A 21,470-nucleotide genomic window follows, 5' to 3' on the forward strand; every position below is an offset into this window, starting at 1 on the left:
GTGTTGGGGGGTGGTGCCTGGGATGGGGGGAGGGGTTATGGGCAGCCTGGGGATTAAGAGCAAATGCAGAGGCTGGGCTTGGGGTCTGACTCTGCTGCCCTAGGATGCTGAGCCCCATCTGGGAAATGGGCTTATCTTCCAGAAGACAAATGGAACTCAGAAGACTGAAAGCCACATAATACTTAAAGGGGTGGATTCTGGAGCCAGACTGCCTGGGCTCGTAGCCCTACTGTGTTTTGCGAGATGCATGCCCTTGGATGTGAATTGTTGAATGCCATGGCCTCAGTTTTCTCATCTATAAAATGGGCAATAATAGTACCTCGGAGGGTTGTGGTAGGGATTGATTAAGTTAATACATGACGAGCAGCTGAAAGGCGTCTGGTAGCTCGGATACACTTTACTATAAATAATAGCTACTATATTTTAATCTTCTGGGGAGTTGCTGAAGAAACTGGGAGTCTTCACTCTTTTCAAACCCTCCAGGCCAGGTAGAGAACAGGTCATTATGTGCTTCTTGAGTGAATGAAGGGCTGTAGAGCGCAGACACTGCTGTGGGTCCCAGACGGCAGGGCCCAGGCTGATGAGAGCAGATTCTGATCTGCTGATGGAAACAGGTCCTGGCTGAAGGGGAGGAGAAATAGCTGGACGGTGGCAGGGAGTGAGCACCCCAGCCTGGAGGCGTACAAAGGCCGACCAGCACTTGTAGGCCAGCCCAGGGGATTGACCTCTCATGGGAGAGCAAGGCTAGGGTGGTGGTCTCAGAGGCCTGTGTGGCGCTGAGTTGCCAAGCCCACGACCAAATCCTGGAAGACGGATTTTTGCTTCTCATTTGATCTCCATACACTTCCCCTAGGAAGCCATGAGTCTGTTCTTTTAGCTTTTGGTTCCTGGGCTAGTCAGTAGGGGAGGAGGGCTGTTGAACTCAGGAAGGAAAGAGCTTGGAGTCACCAGACTGGGGTTCAAATCCTGACTCTGCCCCTTACAGGTATGACCTTGGGCAAGCCCTTTTCCCTCTCTGTACCTCTGTTTTCTTGCTTGTAAAAATGGGCGGAAGGACTGATGTCTCTTCAGAGGGAAGCATGAGGATGAAAGGAAATGAGCATGAAGGGCGTGAACTTGAAGGAGCTCAATGCAGTGATTCTGAGCACGGATCCAAATCTGGTGTGAATCCGGGCTCTCAGAGCCAGCTGTGCCACTTATCTTCTTTGTGCCTCATTTTCTCATTTGTAAAATAAGACTGAGACCATCACTGTTTTCCCCAGGTTGGTCCTGGGTCCCCAGAGAGATCAGGGCTATGTGGCAGCTCTAAGGCCTCCCTAACCCAGCCAACCTGAGTCTGCACACCGCACCGCCCCCGCCCCCCCACCTCCTGGGGAAGCCGCACCTTCTGCACAACGATGATGGCCTCCTGAGTGTCGCTGTCCGTGGTGACCTTGAACACTTGGCCGCCGCTGCCGCTCTCTTCCTTGAGGTGGTAAGTCATATCTGTGTTCTCACCCACGTCCGAGTCCTCAGCCTTCACTCGTCCCACAGCTGTGCCGATGGGGGCTGACTCCTGAATGCTGAACTGGTACATCTCTGTAGGGGATACAGCTGTGAACAGAGATGGGGGGGCAGCCCCTACCCCCAACTTCCACCACCTTTAGCGGAGACGAGAGGGGGGGCCCAGATGGGCTCCTGGGAGGGCAGTGTGTGGAAAGGGCTCCCAAGGGGGCAGAGTGCCAAGAGGAGGGTCCTAATTCTGACCCTGAGCTGATTTGCTGACTGATAGGAAAAATGCCTGCCATGGTTGGGGCTTCGGTTTCCCCGTGTGCCCAAGAGGGGTGCAGAGGAGCAAAGTGATCAAGGCTCAGGCCCCGGAGTCAGTCCTGGCTGTGTAATCCTGAGCCTTGGTTTCCTCATCTGTAGAATGGGAACAGCACCTTCCTGGTGGCACCGTCATTATGCCAGTTAACTTAGACGAAGAGGCGTGGGAAGTGCTTAGTACAGTGCCTAGCTCATAGTAGCTGCTCAATAAATGGAACAAATTATGGTAAAAGAGTGGGGCTTTGCATCGATTTCCTACTGCTATTGATGTTAATGACGTTGATTTCTTCCTTCCCATGTATTTATTAAGCATCTATGGTGTTCCAGGTGCAGTTCGGGCACTGGGGTCATAGCAATAAGCAGAACAGACCCAAATCCCAGTACTCACAGGGCTTTCCTCTTACCAGGCAGAGAAAGACACAAACAATCACATCAGTAAAACATGTGTTGTATCAAATGGTGATAGGTACTTTGGAGAAAAATAAAGTAAGGGAAAGGGCCTGGGAAAAGCCCATGAGGGTGTGTGTGCAGTTTTAGATCGGGTAACTAAGAATGACCTTTTTGCAAAAGCCTGAAGGAGGTGAGAGAGTAAGCCAAGCAGATTTGTGGGAAAGAGCATTCCAGGCAGAAGGGACAGCAGGTGCAAAGGCTCTGGGGTGGGTGCGATGCCCCATATGTTTGAAGAACGGCAAGACTTCCACTGTGGCTGGAGAAGCAGAGCAGAACTGCGAGGGAATGAGGTCAGACGGGACACAGACGGTACCCGCCTCTCCCAGAGCTGAGGTCAAGATGAGGGTTGTTCCGTGAGGGGCCTGTGCGGGTGACGCAGGGCCTGTGGAGCTCAGGAGGTGCCTCTTGCATTCCCCAAGGTCTGGATACCCCTTCTGTGGAGCGGTGGCCTCTGAATCATTCTCACACGGCAGCAAGAGGGGCTCTTTCCAAATCACGTGGACTGTGCCACTCCCCGACTGGACTCCCTTCCATAGCTCCCCACTGCTCTGCGATGGAGCCCTCCAGCCTTCTGGCCTGCCCTACAGGATGCTTGCTGCCTGGTCCCTGCTGACGTCTGTAGCCTCAGCCTTCCTCTCCCTGACCGCAGCTGCAGCCTGCCTGAGGTCCTTATAATTCCTCATCTCTAGGCATTCCCCTCTTTATTCTCCTTTCTGCTGTGTCCTCCCCAATTCCTACCCTTCCTTTAGTCTCACAGAACATTCCTTCCTCCAGGGAGCCTTCTCAGATTGACCTCCAAGCTCCGGTCTTGTGCCCCAGGGCCACCAAGCTTATCCCCTTGTTAAGGATTCCTGCCTTTCCCTATCAGTTTCTGCTTCTTCTATCCCTGCTCTCTCCTGTCTCCTCTGTCCCTGGTGTGAGCTCCTGGAAGGCAGGAACCACATCTCTTATTCATCAGGCATTCTCCAAGCTTGGCAGAACACCAGACTGTCGCATAAATGAAATGTGTGAGTGACTAGGGAGTGAATGAATGCAAAGGACCATGGGTCTACGCTCACTGGGTTAACACAGATTAAAGAGTCTGACAATAGCAAGTGTTGGTGAGGATGGACTACAATGGACACGTGCATTTTTTTCCATGGGGGGGTGCAGCTGGGCTTTTGTTTAGTAAAGCTGAAGCTGAGTATATCCCACGAGCCGGCTATCCTGTTCCAGTGTGTATATACACCAGAGATATGCATGCAAACCAGCACTTCGAGAAGTTCGCAAGGTGCAGCAATGTTCAGGACAGTGTCCTTCATCATAGCCTCAAACTGGAAACAAACCAACCGTGCATCAACACAGAACAGATAAACAATGGACACCGTGCAGCCATGAAGATGAACGCATTAAAGCAACGAGCAACAACCTATGATTTCACGAACATAATTTTAAGAGGAAAAAAAAAGAGCAAGACACAAAGAAGTTATATGGTATGAGTCTGCTCATCTAAGGTTAAACAACCAGGTGAAATTAAGCTATAGGGTTTGGTGATGCGGATGTAGGTAAACTGACTCTAAGGTAAGGAGGCGGCAGTCACAACTGCGGATCATGCTTGACCCTGGAAGAGGGGGTGTGGGGGACAGTCGGGCTCAGGAAAGGCACATGGAGGCTGCTGGGGCCCGGGAGTGTGGTTTCCAGGAAGGTTCGCTTTATAGTTAGTTGTCAAACTGGCCATTTTTACTTTCCAGCCTTCTGCTAGGGTGCGTATTTCACAATAAAGAAGTGTTAAAGATTAAGAGGGAACGAATCAATGAATGAATAAACAAGAATCTTCCTGGGGCCAGGGTCCCTCTTCTCTGCTTTGCCCCACTGCTTCCCCCTCAGAGCTGGCACAGAGCCTCACACAACTGGACAGAAACCCGGGTGCGCCCCACCCCTCCACTCCTCCATTCCTCCACCCCTCTACGCGGTGCCTCAAAGCTCCCCACTCCATGTAGGGGTAGGGGTCGGCTCTGCCCCCGGCTCCCTGGCGACACAGAGCTGGCTGGCGGTTCCGCCCACCCAGCCCAGAGCCTGGGCTGAGGCGCTAGGCCCCGATGACGGTGCGCTCTCAGCTAAGGGATTGGATTCCCTTATCTCTCGGGGGTCAGTCCCCTGTGGCGGGCCTAATGTGAGAGCAGCAGACCTCGAGTAATGACTCCCCGATAGGGATCAGCCCGGCTCCCTGCGGCATTTAGTCTCTGCCAGCTTTGGCGGCTTCCCGGCTTCCCCAGCGCGGCTCTGGGCCCAAGGCTGGACAGAGGGGTTGGCTGACCGGGAGGTGGGGGACTCCGCCAGAGAACCAGCCCCAGTGCCCTGTTGTTCCAGGAAAGGCAGGGAGTGGAAAAACCTCCTAATTCAGAAGCACAGCACCCTGCCCTCCAGGCTAATGGGGGGGGTGAGGGGACAGACCTGTCATTCCAGCCCCTACCCCCACCCCACTTCTCTGTGCAGCAAGGGCAGGCCTTGGCCTGGGTCTGGCCACAGCCTCTGTCCACATCCCTGTGTCTCCCCACCAACCCCCTGGCCAGCCCCCAGCCCTTCCCTTTGCAAGCTTGGGTCAGGGGCAGGTCACATAGACTAAGCTGGGACAAACGGGGACCCCCCCGTGGCAGGAAGCAAGGCGAGGGCGGTCGGTAACGGTGTTATTTGGCTGTGTGGAAAACCAGATAACTTTGAGGACTTCCTCTGCGAGAAGCATGATAAGAGGGGCACTGCAGGGAAATGGGTGGTTTGGGTGGATAGACAGATTCAAGTCCCTCTTCGGTGGACACCTAAAGGGAAGCATGAGCTTGGTGGGCGGCTGGAAGGATGAACAGACGCCCACGGTACCCCCGCCACGGAAGCTCGATGCAAGGGGAGCTGGGGGTCTACCAGATGGACGCAGATGCTTCCCTCGCCTTCTGGGAAGGCCCCACTTACTCTGAGGGAAACGGGGTGGGTTGTCATTGACATCAGTGACCACGATGGTGACGGTCGTGGAGCCGGAGAGGCCGCCCAGCTGGCCTGCCATGTCTGTGGCCTGGATCACCACTTCGTAGCGCTCCTGGCTCTCGCGGTCAAGGTCAGGCACAGCCGTCCGGATCACACCTGTGGGTGAGTGAGAGTGAGGCCAGGGATCTCCCCCCCCCCCGCAAGCTGCCAGCAGACCCCTCCGTAAGCAGAGGCGGGTCTCAGGCAAGTTAAGGAGGGGAACGTCAAAGGTGTGGGGACGATGCGGATACAGGCTTAGCAGCCCCATGCACGCTCACGCACGCTGATGCACACTCACGCACGCTGATGCACACTCACGCACGCTGACGCACACTCATACCTGCTCAGAGAGATCCGTTCTTTCCTCTCTCTGTCAGTGGCTCTCAGCAGAGCCAGGCATGGAGCAGCACCTTGGCTTTGAGTGTTAACATGGTGAACGAGACTCACGCCCACACTCATGCACACTCACTCTGGAGTCACACTCACCTGTATGCATACACTAGGTATGGCTCGCACACTTATATAGTACGTACATAAGAACACACATGAACTCACACACACGCGTGCACGCTCACAGCTGAATGCACACTTATTTTCACTCTCCCTTCTCCATGTTGGAGTCGGCCCTCAGCCCTTGGGGTCCCCGGGCCCTGGCCCAGCCCTAGATTCTCTGTCCAGGCACTAGCGAATCACTGATCAGACAGCCCTTCAAGCTGTTGATGCAAGAGGGGCAGGGGCAGCAGGAATGGGGGTGGGGGGTCACCGCAAGATTAATTCTGCCGAGCGGAAGGCCGAGCTTCTTGTCTCCCTGCCAGTGGGAGACCGAGGTGGAGGGGAGAGTCGATGAGGCATTCAGCGCCTCCCCCGCCACTCACTCCAACCTGCCGAGTACCAGGTGGTGACAGGTGGTGCCCGGGGCCGGCACGCCAGGTGGAGTCATGCACCAGCAGCCCCATGATGCGCCCCATAAAACCCAATCTCAGACTCCTGATGTCTCCAAACAGCCCCCAGACTCCAATAGAGGCGCTAGAATGAGGGAAGAGGCTGCGGTGTGTGCGTGTATGTGTGTATCTGTATGTGTAGCTGGGGGTGCTGGAGGCAGGGCATCTAGGAAGTGGCCCTGCTTTTGTGGGATCACATGGAGATATGGAGAATGTGTATTCTGTCTAATGAAGAGTTGCACAGACTCTCCATCGGTGGCCTCTGAGACCCCTCTATGGGCTCCCCGCTGACCCCTCCTTTCCTGAGAGTGGCCTTTGCAAGGATGGAGGAGTCTTGGAAGCCCCTGAACTTGGGATAAATCCCAGCTCTGCCATTTTTTTGGCCATGTGATCTTGAGCAAATCCCTTCCTCTGAACCTCAGTTTCCTTCTCTGGAAAATGGGACAACTTGAGTGCCTCCCTACAGAACAGGAACGATCAACCCCAGCACTATGGGAGTTTCAGGCGGAATAACGTTACCCGCCACCTGCCAGTAGCAGCGTGTTCCATACCAGTCTCGGTTCTGGGCACAGCAGGCCCTCCTTGAGCTGCCCCAACACTGACTGTGAACGGGGCACCCTTCTGGCAATGAGGCTGGGCCCAGGCCTCTGCTGGTCTATCAGCTGAGGCTTTGCAGCCCTGGAGTGGGGGACAGAGAGCAAGGGAGAAAGAGCCAGGACAGAGAGAAGGACAGAGGGGAGTGGTCAAGCCGGAGAGAAATGTACTCAGGAGGGGATGGTGAGAGAGAGGAACAGAGCTCCAGAGAAAGAACTGAGAGAAAGAACCAAGGGGAGAAAGGAAGGCAGGAAACAATAGAGACTGAGTAAACAGCCTTTCTCGAAGACAGCAGGGAGGCCCAGGGTCAGGAAAGAGGGAAGAAAGACGGTGGAGGAAGAAAGGGAGAGGGCAGACAGGCCCACTGACGGTGGAGCGGGCACCAGGCCAGAGACGGGGGCTCCCTGAGTGAACCAGTCAGAAGGGCTGGGAGGAAGCCGACCAGTGGAGCCCCTCCTGCATCCCTAAGCTTTGCACATGTCCTTGGCCTCCAGGACCTCACGGACTATAGAGGCGGTGCTGGGATTTGGGACCACCGTGCGTCTGTAAGCTTGTGCACCAGAAACTGGTGAATGGGGCTTGGAGCAGGGCTCTGGCTGAGGTCCACCCCTGGCAGGGAGGAACCCTGCTCATGGGGCTGCCTCCTTGCTGTCACTGCCACTTCCAGCTCTGGAGGGATGTAGGGCCACCAACCTCTGTTCACTTGGCAACTAGCCATGAAGCCTTGTAGACGATCAGGGGCCATTGTTGGGAGACTAGGAGGTGGGTACCCAGGGGCCCTGCTGCCTCTGGACCCAGCCCTGGGATCACACCCGGTGACAGCCTGGGATGACAGCAGCTCCCAATAGCACACACCTGTGGTTAGGCACACTCTTGGGTCACCCCCTCTCATACTGATTCAGGCCTTGGCTCTGCAGACTTGTTTTGGCCAATGGGACATCAGCAAACAGGACAAAAAGCAGAGGCTTGATAAGCCCTTGTGTGCAGGGGCCTGTCCTCTGGGAGCCTCAAGACCACTGTGCTGAGAAAAAGCCCTAGGCGGACGGCCACAAGGAGGGAGGGGCCCAGCCACGCTGGCTGTCCTAGCAGACCTGCCAGCTGACTGTCACCCCATGAGTGACCCTGGCAAAAAGACCTGTGCAGCCAACCCACAAGATTATGACAAGAAAAAACTGTTGCTGTGTTAAGTCGCCGTGTTCGGGGGCAGTTTGTCAAAGAGCAGTAGATATCTGATGGAGAAATCATGTTCTCCAGACTGTCTCTCTCCTGGGCTCGCTCATGCAGCCACATTTCCTTAGAGGCTCCACTGGCCAGAGGCCCAGCGGGGCCTGGCACATAGGTCTGGCAGGTGGTCCCGGCCGTGAGGGGGAGCGTGTCCAGTCTTCAGCAGGCTGAGCGCATTTCCTTAGATGGTGGTCTTGGGAGAGAAGAGTGAGGGTGAGGATTGCAGGGCCTCTTAAGGCCTAACCTGGGACTTGGCAGAACATAATTTCTGCTCCAGATTCAAGACTCCACCTCTCTCTCTTTAAGTAAGCTCCAAGCTTCAAACATAAGGTTTGAACTGATGACATTGAGAGATAGAGTCCAATCTCTATCTAAACTCAGCCAGCCAGGCACCCATCTAGACTCCGTCTCTTGATAGGAGCAGTGGCAAAGTCACTTTACCTAGCGGGGTGGGAGGAATCCATGGCATCTTCTGTTATCTGCTACGTTCTGCTCCCCACTCCACCTCCTGATGCAGGGAGGGGCAGCCTGGGGCTGGTGCCTGTCTCCTGGCTCTGGGGTAAAATTCTCACACCGGCCCCTGCAATTGTTCTTGGAAGCTCTGGCCCTGCAAATCGCTCATTCACTCACCTATCAGACGCTTACTGAGGAGGTACTGTGAGTAGGGGCACGGAGTCAGATTTGAGGCTGTGCAGAAAGGAGGGATTTTGGGGTCAGACTGACTGGTTTAGGTTCTTCTTTCCACCATGTACATGCTATCTGACCTCGGGTAAGTTCTTGAGTGCTTCTGAGTCTCCGTTTCCTATTCTATAAAATGGGGCTACCCAGTTGGAAGGCTTTTAAGGGAATGAGACAAGGTTTCCAGCGGCAGGTCTCACATTCTGGGGATGCCATGATGCTCCCTCAAGTCCTGGATCGGGTCCCCGATCCTACTGGCCTTGTTCATCATCTTACCTAGAGGGTCTGGCACGTTGTAGGCGTTCAGTAAACACTTGGACTGCCTGACCTACTGCCACAGACCCTCTGTCTCCCCTCTCACAGGCTGGGTGTCGTTTGTTTCTGGCTTCTCTGTTGGAACAAAAGCCCCGCGGGGGGCAGAAACCAGATCTGGTTAACATCCTGACCCCAGGATCTGAGACTTAGAAGGTGCTCAGCAAAGGTTTGTTTCATTCATCCCAGGAAAACAGACATCTCTGACCCAGTTGAGAATTCTCAGCAGATAACTTGGAGTCTCTGAGCGCCCCTTTCTAGTCTTGCGGGAGTGGAGGTGGGCGGTGGGGGGGTGGTGGTGGCTGAAAGTCAGAACCTGGCCAGGGCTCCCAGCAGCCTTGTCCTCACCCATCCCCCTCAGTTCCAGCTGTTATCCTCGCCACCCCTGCTGTCCCTTCCAGATTCTGCAGAAGGGGCCCTGGAGCCCAAGCGATGCCTCATTAGCCCGCAAATGCCATCCCTGTCGCCCCTGTGGGGGGCTTGCTGGCAGGCCTGGCCTTTAAAACACACAAGTTAATTCCTCCTCTGGCACTCGGCCCCACGGAGCCCCGCCTCCTCCTCTCCCTCACACCTTCCTCTCAGGGCCCGTTCCGGCTCTGCTCCCTGCTATCTGCACAGCGAGAACAGACTGTACCTCGCAGCAGCTGCTAAATATAGACCCGCATCAGCGGAATATTCCTGGCTGGGGAAATGGAGCTGGGGCTGGGAATGGCACCAGGGCGGCTCCTGCAGTGGGGCTGAAGCCAAGGGGAGGAACAATCTGGTCCTTCCTGGGAGGTGTCAGCAAAGACCCTCTCAGACTGAGAAAGTGAAGGACCCTAGGACAAGGACCTCATCTGTGCTGCTTCACCTGCCTTGTCTGGTGCCCATTCTCTGGCCTCCTGAGAACGGTTCCTGCCCTCCTGGGCTCTCCGAGGCCTCCCACGTGCCACCCTCTCCCTGCCTCCTTGCAGCGGGGGATGCTTTTTCTGAGAACCCGGCCGTCCTCTTCACTCGCTTGAAGTCTGGTCCCCCATCTGCTCACCCCTGCCATCTCCCAGACTCAGTCCTGGCCCCTCCCTTTTTTTCTGTCTCTTCCTCCCTTTCTGGAAGGGGAATCAACTCGAAGGGCCCCCTCCTCAGGCTGAACGAATGAAGGCATCAGTAGCAACAGGCAACAGCAGCCCCTTGGCTTGCCAGCAGGTACCAAGGATTGCGCCAGGCACTTTGTACCCTCGTTGTTCCCTTGGCCTGCACGTTCCTTCCGGGATACCGAGGGGGCTCATACCCTCCCTTCATTCACGTCTCTGTCCAAGATCACCTCCTTAGAAAGGCCCATCCTGATTTCTTCATCGAAGTCTACCCCTTTATCCTGCTTTCTGTGTCTTCCTTGCACTTGTTGCTATGATGTTATGTTATACCTGGATAGGCTTATTTTCTGCATTTCTGTATTCCCTACTTGAATTAAAGCTCCATGAAGGTATGGATTTGCTTCCTGCCATATGCTTAGAGCCTAGAACAGAGCCAGGTACATAGGAGGCACTGGCTGAAGAGTTGTTGAATGAAGGAAGGAACTCTCCTGTTGGAGCCTCGCAACAGTCACTTGTGATGGGAATTATTATCCTTCTTATGCACATGGGAAACCAAAGTTTAAGGAGCCCCTGCTATTAAGAGAGCTCCAGGCCCATATTTCAGACAGCCTGCTAGATGTTCTAGATGTTTCTTTCCTTCTCTTCTCCCCTCCTAAAGGCACTTTGGTTAAAATGGAATGAATTAGCTCTGCACCAGATCCCAGGGCACATTCACTAATTCTTTTGGTCCTAGTTTTCTTAATCAACATTCCTCCTTCTGTTTCTGTGGATGGTGCTCTTTCCCATCGCAGGTCCCAAAGTTGGGAACCCCCAGATTCTTCCCTCAGTCCAGTTCCCTACCCCCAAGGTCTGCCCTTGCTGGATCTCACTGTCATCTCTTATTCTCCCTCCTCAGCATCCCAGCTAACCCTCGCCACCAATCCTGTGTCATTTCTGGCTCCCGAGCTAGATGGAGCAGGTTCAGGAGTCTGGGTGGGGGTCGGGGAAAGGTGCAGGCCTTGGTGTTTGTCATTTGGGGCTCTCTGTTGGGCACCCTAGGCTACTGAGTCTCCCTGAATTCAATTCCTGTCTCTGAGCCATGCTAAAGAGAGCAGCCCGAGGGATCTTGTTAAAATGAAAACCTGAGCATGTCACTTCCTTGCCTAAAAGTCATCAATGAGCCCAAAATGTTGGTGAGGAGGAGGGGAACAGGCGCCTTCCTATGTGGCTCTCGGGAGTATAATCTGGTACATTTCGGCATTATCTATCCGGATTCCAAATGCATGTGCTCTTTGACCCAGCTTTTCCTCTTCCCGAAAATTATCCTGCAGATACACTCACACAAGCACAAAATGATATATGTATGAGGTTATTCACTGTAGCATTGCTTGTTGTAGCAAAAGATTGGAAACAGCGTAAGTGTCCATCAATAGGGGACTGGTGAAATAAATTTTAGTGTATCCACAACAGCTGTTAAATAAAAGAATGAGGAAGCTCTTTATGTACTGATATAGAATAATCTTCAAGATGTATTGTAAAGTGAAAAAGGCAAGCAGTGTATATAGTGTGTTTATAGCTACCATTTGTGTAAAAAAAAATAAAACAAATACATGTACCTATTTTCTTGTACATGCATAGAATAGCTCTGAAAGGATACGCAAGGAAATTACATTGGTTGCCTTGGGGACCCAAACTGGGTGGCTGGGGGACTGGAAGGGCTGAAGAATGTCCACTAAATATCTGTTTGGATTACTTTTAAAATTTCGAACCTTGAAATATGTTATTTATTTTTAAAAACTTAATATTTTTTTAAGTGAATGAGTCCAAGATCTCATAGGATATATGTACTAAGTAGCTACCTTTGGGGCTGTAATTAAGGGGTGAGGGTGGGAAGCATCTTCCTTTCTTTCTTTCTTTCTCTCCCTCTTTTAACATTTAATGTTTGAATTTCCAAAATATATTACTTTTGCAAGGAGAAAAAAATGACAAAGATATTTTGTGTAAGATAGTACAATTATAACTGTGCTCATAATCTAGAATCCTCAATTCCACACCCCAACAAATAAAATACACAAACAAAAACCCAAAATGTAGATCCACCACACACACACACACACACACACACACCATTACCTTTAGAATAATCCTTAGAACTACCTTTTACCCCCATTACCCTTGGAAAAAAATTCCCTCCCTCATTACCCTTAGAATAAAATCCAAGGTCTTAAGCCTCACTTCTTCTGGGCCCAGTTGGGCCCCTACCAGCCAGCCCTGATCCCATCTTAGGCCTCCTGCTTTTCCCAGTCCTGAGTTGCTTACAATTCCCCTCATGCCTCAGGGTGTTCTTCCCTCCTAGTTTTGCCAGCACCATGCCCTCTGCCTGGAATGCCTGTCTCTGAATCCCCATCTGGGTCTGGCCAACGCCTTCTTATCCTTTGGAGATCAGCTCCTTCCACCTCCCAGAACTTTGCATCCTGATGGCCCATGCATGTGCCTGTCGCCCCTGCCCCCACTGGACTGTGAGCCCCAGGATGGCATCTGATAAACATTGTGTGGTGGACGGTCTCCAGTGAGCCCTCACTCCTGGCCTGCGCCTCCCATCTCAGGGACAGGGAGAACACCTTCCTTGGCATCGGCAGCCACGCCCAGCTGTGCAACAACCTCTGTAAGGCACTTCACTTCTCTGAGCCTCATGTCCTGCTCTGCCCTCCCTGCCACTCTGGCAGGGCCCCTCAGAGACATAATCAGGCTCTAACCTCAGAGAAAGTGAAATGAGGACTGTGTTCGGTGGTGTTGGGGGAGGGAAAAGAAGCCAACAAGCCATTCTCGCCTGTCTCTATCTCTTTCCATCAGACCCTTAACAACTGTCCTTTGAACAGAGCTTTCACAACTGCTGAAAAGGCGCCCTTCACCTGCTGACCCCTAAGGGCTGCAGACACGCTTGCTTCAGTTAAGCTCCAAGGACAGGAGGGTCGCTTACGTGGGACCTCTGAAGTCCCCTTCAGGGCGCCCATGTTGGCATGGTGGAGGCATCCTGCCTTTTTGTTTCTCTTCCAGTATGGCAGGCGCTCCTCACCACCCCCCCACCCCCCACCGCCCCCGCCCTCAAGCCCCATCTTTTTCTGGTTCTCAGCCCTTGTCTCTTTCTGCCTGGCCATCCTTTCCTCTCTGAGATCCTGGAACAGGATAGATGCCGCTTCCGGGCGTCCTACCCTCAGCGATGTCCGCTTAGAACGCTGCCAGCGGAAGTACCCCCACCCTCTAGCCCCGCCCCTCCGTGCCCCTCCTCCAGTCTTGCCCAGGCCCCGACCCTCCGGCCAGGCCCCGCCCCTTACCGGTCTTGGGGTCCACGGTGAAGTGGTGCTCGCCATCCAGCACGCTGTACACCAGCCGAGCGCTGCTGCCGTACGTGGGGTCATCTGCATCAGAGGCCATCACCTGCATCACCGACGTGCCTGGACCCGGGGGACCAAGCGAGACGGGGGTCACCTGGGGCCGCTGTGCTTGTCCTCCCCACCCCAGGGAAGCTAGGAGAGGAGATCCAAGCTGGAGGTCATGGAAGCTAGTCCCCTCACAGTCCTCATCCCCACACCGACTCCCAACCCGCTTCCTGATCTGGGGGCTTCCTGTGGCACAAGCATGACCATGGAGTCAGATCTGGGTTCAGATCTCCTTTGGTGACTCCCAGCTGTAGGATTCTAGCAAGGGAAGACAGCCTCTCTGAATCCGTTTCCTCTTCAGCAAATGGGGGATAATCCTAGTCCTTGGTTCTTGATGTTGAGGGAATGCACTTTAAATTCTCAGTCCAGATGGGGCTGTCTCAGCGGGTGATGCAATGGTCATCATCACCAATTAAGTCATCACGGTCAGAGTTAGAGCCAGGACTGGAAACTAGGCACCTGACTCCCAAAACAGGGGTCTTTCTACCCACCCCCGCCCCTCCTGATTTCTCGAGAGAATTCTGCCTCTCTTCCCTCCCACCTTACCACCCCCCACACGATGGGGATTGGGCAGCCCAGAAGGATAACCAAGTTCACTGGGGCTCAGAGGCCAGTAGCTTTTGGATTGGGGGCAGGAGGATGGTAAGGCCCAGCTTTCCCTGTGGGAAATAGTTGGCTGTGGGTCCTGGTGCCCTCCTTGCCCCTCCCCCTGGGTGTCCAGACAGTCCCCCGCCCCAGACACACACACACACACACACACACACACACACACACACACACTTCACATGCTCTGCATGCTCTGCACGTAGGCTGCTGGGGAGAGTATAAATTGGATAAAAGTCCATCAAACAGCGGCAATTAAGTTATTGATTTTCGACGCTGCCTCATTAAACTGGGAGCTTCTCTCGGCCTGTCCCAGAGATGGCTCTAATTTGACATCATGTTCAATTTGACGAAATCAGGGCTTGGGATGTGAGGCTGGACAGGAGGGGGTTGAGGGTGGGGTGGGGGAGGGTTGGATGGGGAGGTGGGCAAAGCCTTCTGGTCCATCTGAACCTTTCCAGAAAGGAGGGGGTGAAGTAGAAGACCCAAGAAGGAGTCTTGGGAGCTCAGGATATGAGCCAAGAGGATAAGACTCAGACGTCACTTCAAGGTGATGCCTTCTTTTGAATGCCCTGCTGGTGAAGGGATGGGACCCAGACCTGCTGAGGTCCTGGGTGGGGCCTTCCCGGGGCTGGGTGGTACACTCTGGGCCAGAAGGGTGCCTGCTAGGAGGTAAGGCCCATTCACAGCTTGGCTAATGAGTGAGGCTCTGGAAGTGCTACTGCAGCAATTCTGCTAAGCCCAGCCTGCCGCCCGCCTCTCCCGCCTCCAGCCTGGGGCCCTCGATCATTCCAGACAGACACATGTATTTATTTTTCACTCTTTTGCATTCCTTATTTTCCTCTCTATATCCCCCCTCCCAGCCTGAGCCTTCTAAACCGGCCCTGCAATGCGCCTCTCTTTGGCAGCTCCTGCTCCATGTCAGCCATGTCAGGGTTGCCCAGAAAAGCTAGGGAAGGTATCTGAGCAAGCCCTCTCCCCCTCGATGCTTGGTGCCCAGGGTCTCCTCTCAGGGCCAAGGACATAACCCCAGGTGCCTCATATTATACAGAAAGAGGAAAAAGGAATAAACTCTTAGGGGCACCTACTACATGTCCAGCTTCACCAAGCACTTAAATTCATCATCTCTGGGGCACCTGGGTGGCTCAGTGGGTTAAAGCCTCTGCCTTCGGCTCAGGTCATAGTCTGGGGGTCCTGGGATTGAGCCCCACATCGGGCTCTCTGCTCAGCGGGGGGGGGGGGGGGGGCTGCTTCCTCCTCTCTCTCTGCCTGCCTCTCTGCCTGCTTGTAATCTCTGTCTGTCAAATAAGTAAATAAAATCTTTAAAAAAATTCATCATCTCTAATCCTCATAGTATTTCTGAGAGCCAGAATGTTCCCCTCTAAGTTACAGGTGAGGAAACAGGTCAGACAAGTAGGAACACTTGACCAAGAGCACTGAGAGAGGAAGTGGTGGGATTTGAACCCAGGACTCTGAGGTCAAAGCCCTCCTGGGGTGACAGTCAACGCAGGCAGGCAGAGTGGCTCTGGGGATGGTGGCTCAGTGTAATAAATCACAATCAGTGATGACTCTGCCATTTACTAGCAGTTTGACCTTGAACATGTCACAACCCCCTTGTGCCTCAATTTTCTCATTTGTGAAATAAAGATGAGCATATTACCAAACTCCTAAAATTGTTTTAGGAATTTAAACAGACTTCATGTTCAGCACCGAGGACAGTGCCTGCCCCACGCTAAGCACTCAATAAATGTAGGTTGTTGTCTTGGGAGGCATGGCATGTGAGTATATGAACACAATCATGCCTCCCTCACAGACACACTGAAAAGGGAGAAGATACATAAAGCATCAGGCTCATGGTGGGTGCTCAATAAATAGTGGCTGTTGTAGCTGTTATGAGAGAGGGTCTCCCTGCCACTCCCCTCTGCTTGTCCCCCCCCCCCCCCTTGGGCAAGGCACAATATCCAGCTGAATGACTCACCAGGGTAATGGCTGATCTCTCTCTCTCTCCCTGGCTGCATCCCAGGGACTCCTGCGGGGATGATGGAATCATTTCCCCAATCCCGGATTCTTTATTGCAGCCATTATAGTTAATGCCGACACGTGGGGATGGTGAAGGGTCAGTGATTCACCACTGGCTCCCCAGGCTCCAGACCCCCTCCTACCTTCTTCACAAGTCAGCAGCTCCCCAGAATGAGCAGATAAAAGGGTGCCAGGCTTGTGGCTGCTACGGGACCACCGCATGGTCAGCTCCCCTCCATTCAGCAGTTAGATTTTATAATGACCATCACATCCACTCTCTCCTTTAATTCTCAGTTGAATTCTAAGATGTAGATGCAGTGGTATGCTGGTAAATGTTTAACCATCAGCTCAGAGGGCTAGAGGGGTGGGGAGGAACGCCCTACCTTGTTGTATTTGTTGATTTACATGGTGTAGAGACTCTCACCATGGCCAATTTCAAGCTACCTATGTGATATCAAGTGGCTCGCAAAACAGAAAATCAATATTTGCCTATTGTGAGTGGATATGAGCCAACACCGTACAATCCTGCATCATTCCCATTTTACAGATGAGGGAACTGCTATGCACAGTGAAGGGTGAAAATGTGAATTAATAATAAATGCTGATGAAACCTATTATTACATATTGTTATTCGAAGATAATGATAGATTATGTTTACTGAATAATACTTTGTGCTAGATCCTATGAGAAGCCCTTTATGTCTGTTATCTCATGGAATTATAAAATAAGCTTGAAGTAAGCTCTATTGAGATTCCCACTTTACAGATGAAAAAATGAGGCTGAGTGAAGTTAAGCAATGAAGTCCCTTGTGCCTTAGTTTCCTCACTTGTGAAATGAAGGTAATATTACTGCCAAGCTCTCAAGATCACTGTGAGAACTCAAACAGTTCTCCATGTTCAGAACCAAGAACAATGCCCAGTTAAGTTCACCTGGTAAGGAAATAGGAGAGGCAGGATTCAAAAACAGGTTGATCTGATGTCAAAACCCACATATGCCTGGACTTATGAAGTGGGGGGGGGGGGCAATAGGAGTAAAAGGAGACAGGCAAGTAAGAGAGGGACGAGTCAGAGAAAGGAGGGGAATGGCAAGGAACAGCATCCAGGATTCTCCCTGCCACAACTGGTTGAAGCTCGGAGTTCCAGAAGCAGGGCTGGGATTGGCTAGGGTGGGCTGGTTGCTGTCCATGGTGCTGCCAGCCAACTCTTAAGCTACATGGGGTTAAGGGCCTCTATCCAGGCCGGCATAGGAAGTATTGCCCAAATGATTCTTGGGTAAACAGGATTTCAGAGCAGGGTTCCACGTAGAATGTTAAATGTGGAAAGGCTGGTCCTCAGAGAGCACAGAAACCAGTGTGTCTTACCCTGGCTGCATATTAGAATCTCTTAGGAGCTTTAAAATAAAACTGATGCTGAACCCCACCCCAGACCAATTCCGTACGCCTCTCCTGGGGTGAAGCAGAGACAAGGGCATTTTTAAAAACTGCTGCAGTGATTCTAGAATGCATCCCAGGCTAACTACCGGCCAAACCCCTGACTGAACTCAGGAAACTGAGTCATGGGGTCTCTGCTCAGTGACTTTCCCCGGTTCTATCAGTGGTAAGTGGTAGGGAAAGACTGCAGCCCAGGTCTGTGGAGCCAGCATGTCTGGACTCACTGTGCCAGTCCTGAGACTGACCCTAGGAAGGAAGAAGCAAGGATGACACATGCCACCAAGTCAGCAGTGCTCCTCCCAGGCAAAATCAGCATGAGACTTCAGACTCCTGCCAGGAGATGAGACTGGGTGGGCTTTGGCATCAGAGAGTCTAGGGTTCGGATCCCGCCCCTTCTTCACTCTGTGCTCTTGGTCAAGTCTTTCTTCCTGTTTGACCTCTTTCCTCACCTTTAGTCTAGAGGAGGCCCCTCTGCCTCCCAGGGATGCTCTGAGGACTAGAAATGATGGATTTACATGGCTGGTAAAGCTGGGCATATAGTAGCACTCAGTAGTTTATTCCTCTTGTCTCTCTGCAATGGTCAGAAGGTCTCTGGGGCTGTGCCCTTGGCCTGAAGTAAAAAATTCCTGGACACCATTATCAGGAGGGAGGGGTCAAGCTCACCCCTTATCTCTGGTTTACCTGGATGTCTCTGACATGGTTTGACATGGAGCCAGAATTGGAACCCATGGCCTGGCTCCCAACCCAGAATTCTTTCCTTTCTTAGCTCTTGTCTTTGATATCTACGAGGTCCAACTGCCACCTAGACTTGGGCTCCGGAGCCCCCAGGAGGAGTCCCATTGGCTCAAGGAGGAGGTGGTGCTATGGGGAGGGGAGCCCCAGGACTGAAGTCATCCCAGCCCTCTCCTGGGCTTTGTGGCTGTGGGAAAACTGACCCGACGGGGCCTCAGTGCCCCTTCTGTAAAATGGAGATAATACTTCATCCTTCTGGACTCCCTGGAAGAGGGAGGCCCTTTAATGAGATGAAAGAGACGAAGCACTTTGGAAAGGAACAGAATCTTCAAACGAGGTGACCAAGTGTCATTATTATGAAGATGTTTGTAATTATTGCCGTCATGCCTCTTCCCTACTTCCCTTTGCCGCCCTGCTGGGCCTGGGGAAACCCTCAGCTCACATTTAGCTTCTCAAACATTTATAAAAAATGAGTCCCACCCCCTGCTGCTGCCAGAACTGCACGGAATGCTTTCTATTAAAAATTAAAAACCACTTGTCGAGTCCCTGGGAACGTTCAGATTACACAGGAAACAAACCCCTTCTCAAACTCTCCCTCCCAACTCCCTCTTTGATCATCACTTATGATGCTGGCTCACTGGGCTGGCCTCCACAGCTTCCGGCTGCCCAGCCAGGGCAGCCTAATGATATTCAGGAGATGCAAGAACATGGGTGGGGCGGGGAGTAGTTGGGAGGGAGGGGTAGGAGGCAGGCCCAGAAACAAGTGACAGAGAAGGTGTCACTAAGAGATGAGGTTAGAAAGTGGGTCAGAGACACAGAGACAAGGGACAGAGGGACAGGGATTCAGAGAGACAGGCAGGGAGAAAGTGGGAAAACAGATACCCAGACACATAGGAAGAAATTAGGACAGAGACAGAGATATGAGCATCAGAAAGGCAGAGATACATAGAGACAGGGAGAAAGTGGAACACAGAATGTGACAGAAAGAGGTAGAAATGCAGAGATAAAGTCAGAAAGTAGACTTATATAGAAACAGAGACAGGCAGAGATACATATTAAGCAAGAGGAGAGTGGGAGAGAGTGGGAGGGGGGACAAAGAGAAGAAGCAGTTTTGGCTCAATGGGATAAGAGTGCCCTATGTTGCAAATACGCTTTTCCAGAGTCTCCAGTGAAACTCTGGGACACCGTCCCCTCCCTTTGTCCTCGTAGATCCCAGCCATGGACTCACCCATGAATGTGTATGGGGAGCTAATCTGTTCCCCTGAGAGAGAGGACTCTCCTACCATCCCAGTTTGAGACACTTGTGCTCTTCTGTCCTTCCCACATTTAAATGGGACTGTCTAGTATGTAGTCTGGTCACCTTATTTGTTGGGACAGCAACATTTTAAGTATCTGCTGTAGTAGCAACGGTCTGCCTGTTGCAGAAAGCAAACATTTCTTTTCTTATTATTTGCTTCTATTCAGTTACCCGACATCTATGGAGCACCCACTGTGTGCTAGGCCCTTGAGGGCAGGATGGTGGCTCGGTCACCTTTGTACTCACTGCTATGTAGGTATAGGGCCTGGCTTAGAGAAGGTGCTTGTGTGTGTGGAATAATTTGTTGATGGAAATGACAAAGAAAGGCATGGATCCACTCTTCACTGTCCAGGTTCCCTGGGCCACGGGGATGACTCCTGAGGGCCAGGGCCTCTGCTCTTCCTTGCCACCTTTCTCCACCAGAAATCTCCTGTCCTGTTTCCCCCGATCCTGGGTGGTGAGAGCCAGTGCCGTTGCTAGGCAAGGAGATATTGCACATATAGATCTTCCTGGACTTTAATTAAAAACATCTTTAGAAGTTGTCTCTGCAGAGGCCAGCGATTGATTCCTGGCTTGGGCCTGAGGGCTGCTGAGCCACACTCTCTCTGGCTGCAGACAGGACACTCAGAGGCTCCCAGCTTGTTGCTACCCTCCCCAAATGAGACCTTTGGGGAACACACTGCCTCCTGCTTTCCTCCCTTCCTCCTTGCCCTGTCCCCCGCCAACCACTGGATTCAACAATCAGTAGTGTGCTCTTCCAGTGTTACCTTCTTCCCCTCGTGAGCCTCAGTTTCTCCAGCTATAAAATGGGTGTGTTAACACTTGACCTGAGAGCTTCTGGGAGAATCAATTAAGATCAGGGATGTGAAAGTGCTTTGCAAGCTATAAAGTCTCTGTGCATGGCTGTTGCCCACACAAGCTGAGGCAAGTGGCTTGGGTTCTGCTTCTGGGTTCGGGGTCCAGTTCTGGCTCCAGCTCTCACTCTGGAAACTCAGGCAAGTTACTTTATCTCTCTCTGCATTTATTTCCTCATTGGTTAAATGAGGACAGTAATACCTGCCCTGCTTATTCCCCAGGATTGTTGAGAATAAGAGGAAATAGCTCTGTGAAAGCAGTGTTGGCTGACAGCTGTTATTTAGCAAATGTCCCAAGAAGTGCAGGCTATACTACAAAACAGCCCTTCTGTCGGTTAGAGATGCTGCTCACAGAGGAACTGGAATACATGGGAACCCCGCTCTGGCAGAGCCCCTGCCCATTTCCACAGCTCACTGAGTCCCAATCCCATGGTCCAACAATGCCAATCCAATGCCAAATGAACCATTCCATTGGCTTGCCTTTGCTCTCAGCAGACATTACTAATCGTTTGCGGCATTTTCTCCTGAGCTTGAATGGGAGGGGCCTCAGATTCCTTCTCAACACAACCCTATAGTCACTACCATTTGGCCAAAGTTCACCCCAGAGATGAAACTGATCTGCCATCACTTTAAGGTCAGGGGAGGGTCTTGCTCTTCTTTGCATCCCCACATACCTACCCAATTGCCATGTACACAGTAGGCACTAATACATGTTTATTGAATTGAAAGCAACTGCTTATTTTTCTATCCCCTTGGGGCTATATATAAAGTAGGTGCTAATAAATGTTTGCTAAGTTAGGTGACTCATCTTTGCAACCCCTACAGAGCCAAGTACACTGGAGGCCTTGTACATAATGGGTGCTAATAAACATTTGTGGATTTAATTCAATTACTTATCTTTAGATCCCCTGCAGTGCCCGGAATAAAGTAGTGGCTAATAGATGCATGTTGGATTGAAGTTCTCATTTCTGTATCCTCAACAGTGCCAAGCATATCTTATACATAGTTGGCATTAATAAGTAGGTAGAGTTGAACTGGGCATGAGAGC

At 52.2% G+C, this 21,470-nt stretch overlaps 1 protein-coding gene across 5 annotated transcripts in view; it reads right to left on the minus strand.

The window, feature by feature from the left end:
* The window catches only part of CDH22 (cadherin 22), a 120,437-nt gene that overhangs the window by 33,488 nt on the left and 65,479 nt on the right, over positions 1–21,470 (minus strand). For 4 of the 5 annotated variants that reach the window (XM_059407141.1, XM_059407137.1, XM_059407138.1 and 1 more), the window contains 3 exons: positions 13,384–13,575; positions 5,200–5,367; positions 1,385–1,578 (listed from right to left, as the gene is read on the minus strand). In XM_059407141.1, coding sequence (XP_059263124.1) covers positions 1,385–1,578; positions 5,200–5,367; positions 13,384–13,575 — 554 coding nt within the window. The remainder of the gene's footprint in view (positions 1–1,384; positions 1,579–5,199; positions 5,368–13,383; positions 13,576–21,470) is intronic. The other variant, XM_059407140.1, reaches the window with a different exon arrangement.

Source organism: Mustela nigripes, chromosome 7, assembly GCF_022355385.1.
Source record: "Mustela nigripes isolate SB6536 chromosome 7, MUSNIG.SB6536, whole genome shotgun sequence".
Taxonomy (NCBI): domain Eukaryota; kingdom Metazoa; phylum Chordata; class Mammalia; order Carnivora; family Mustelidae; genus Mustela; species Mustela nigripes.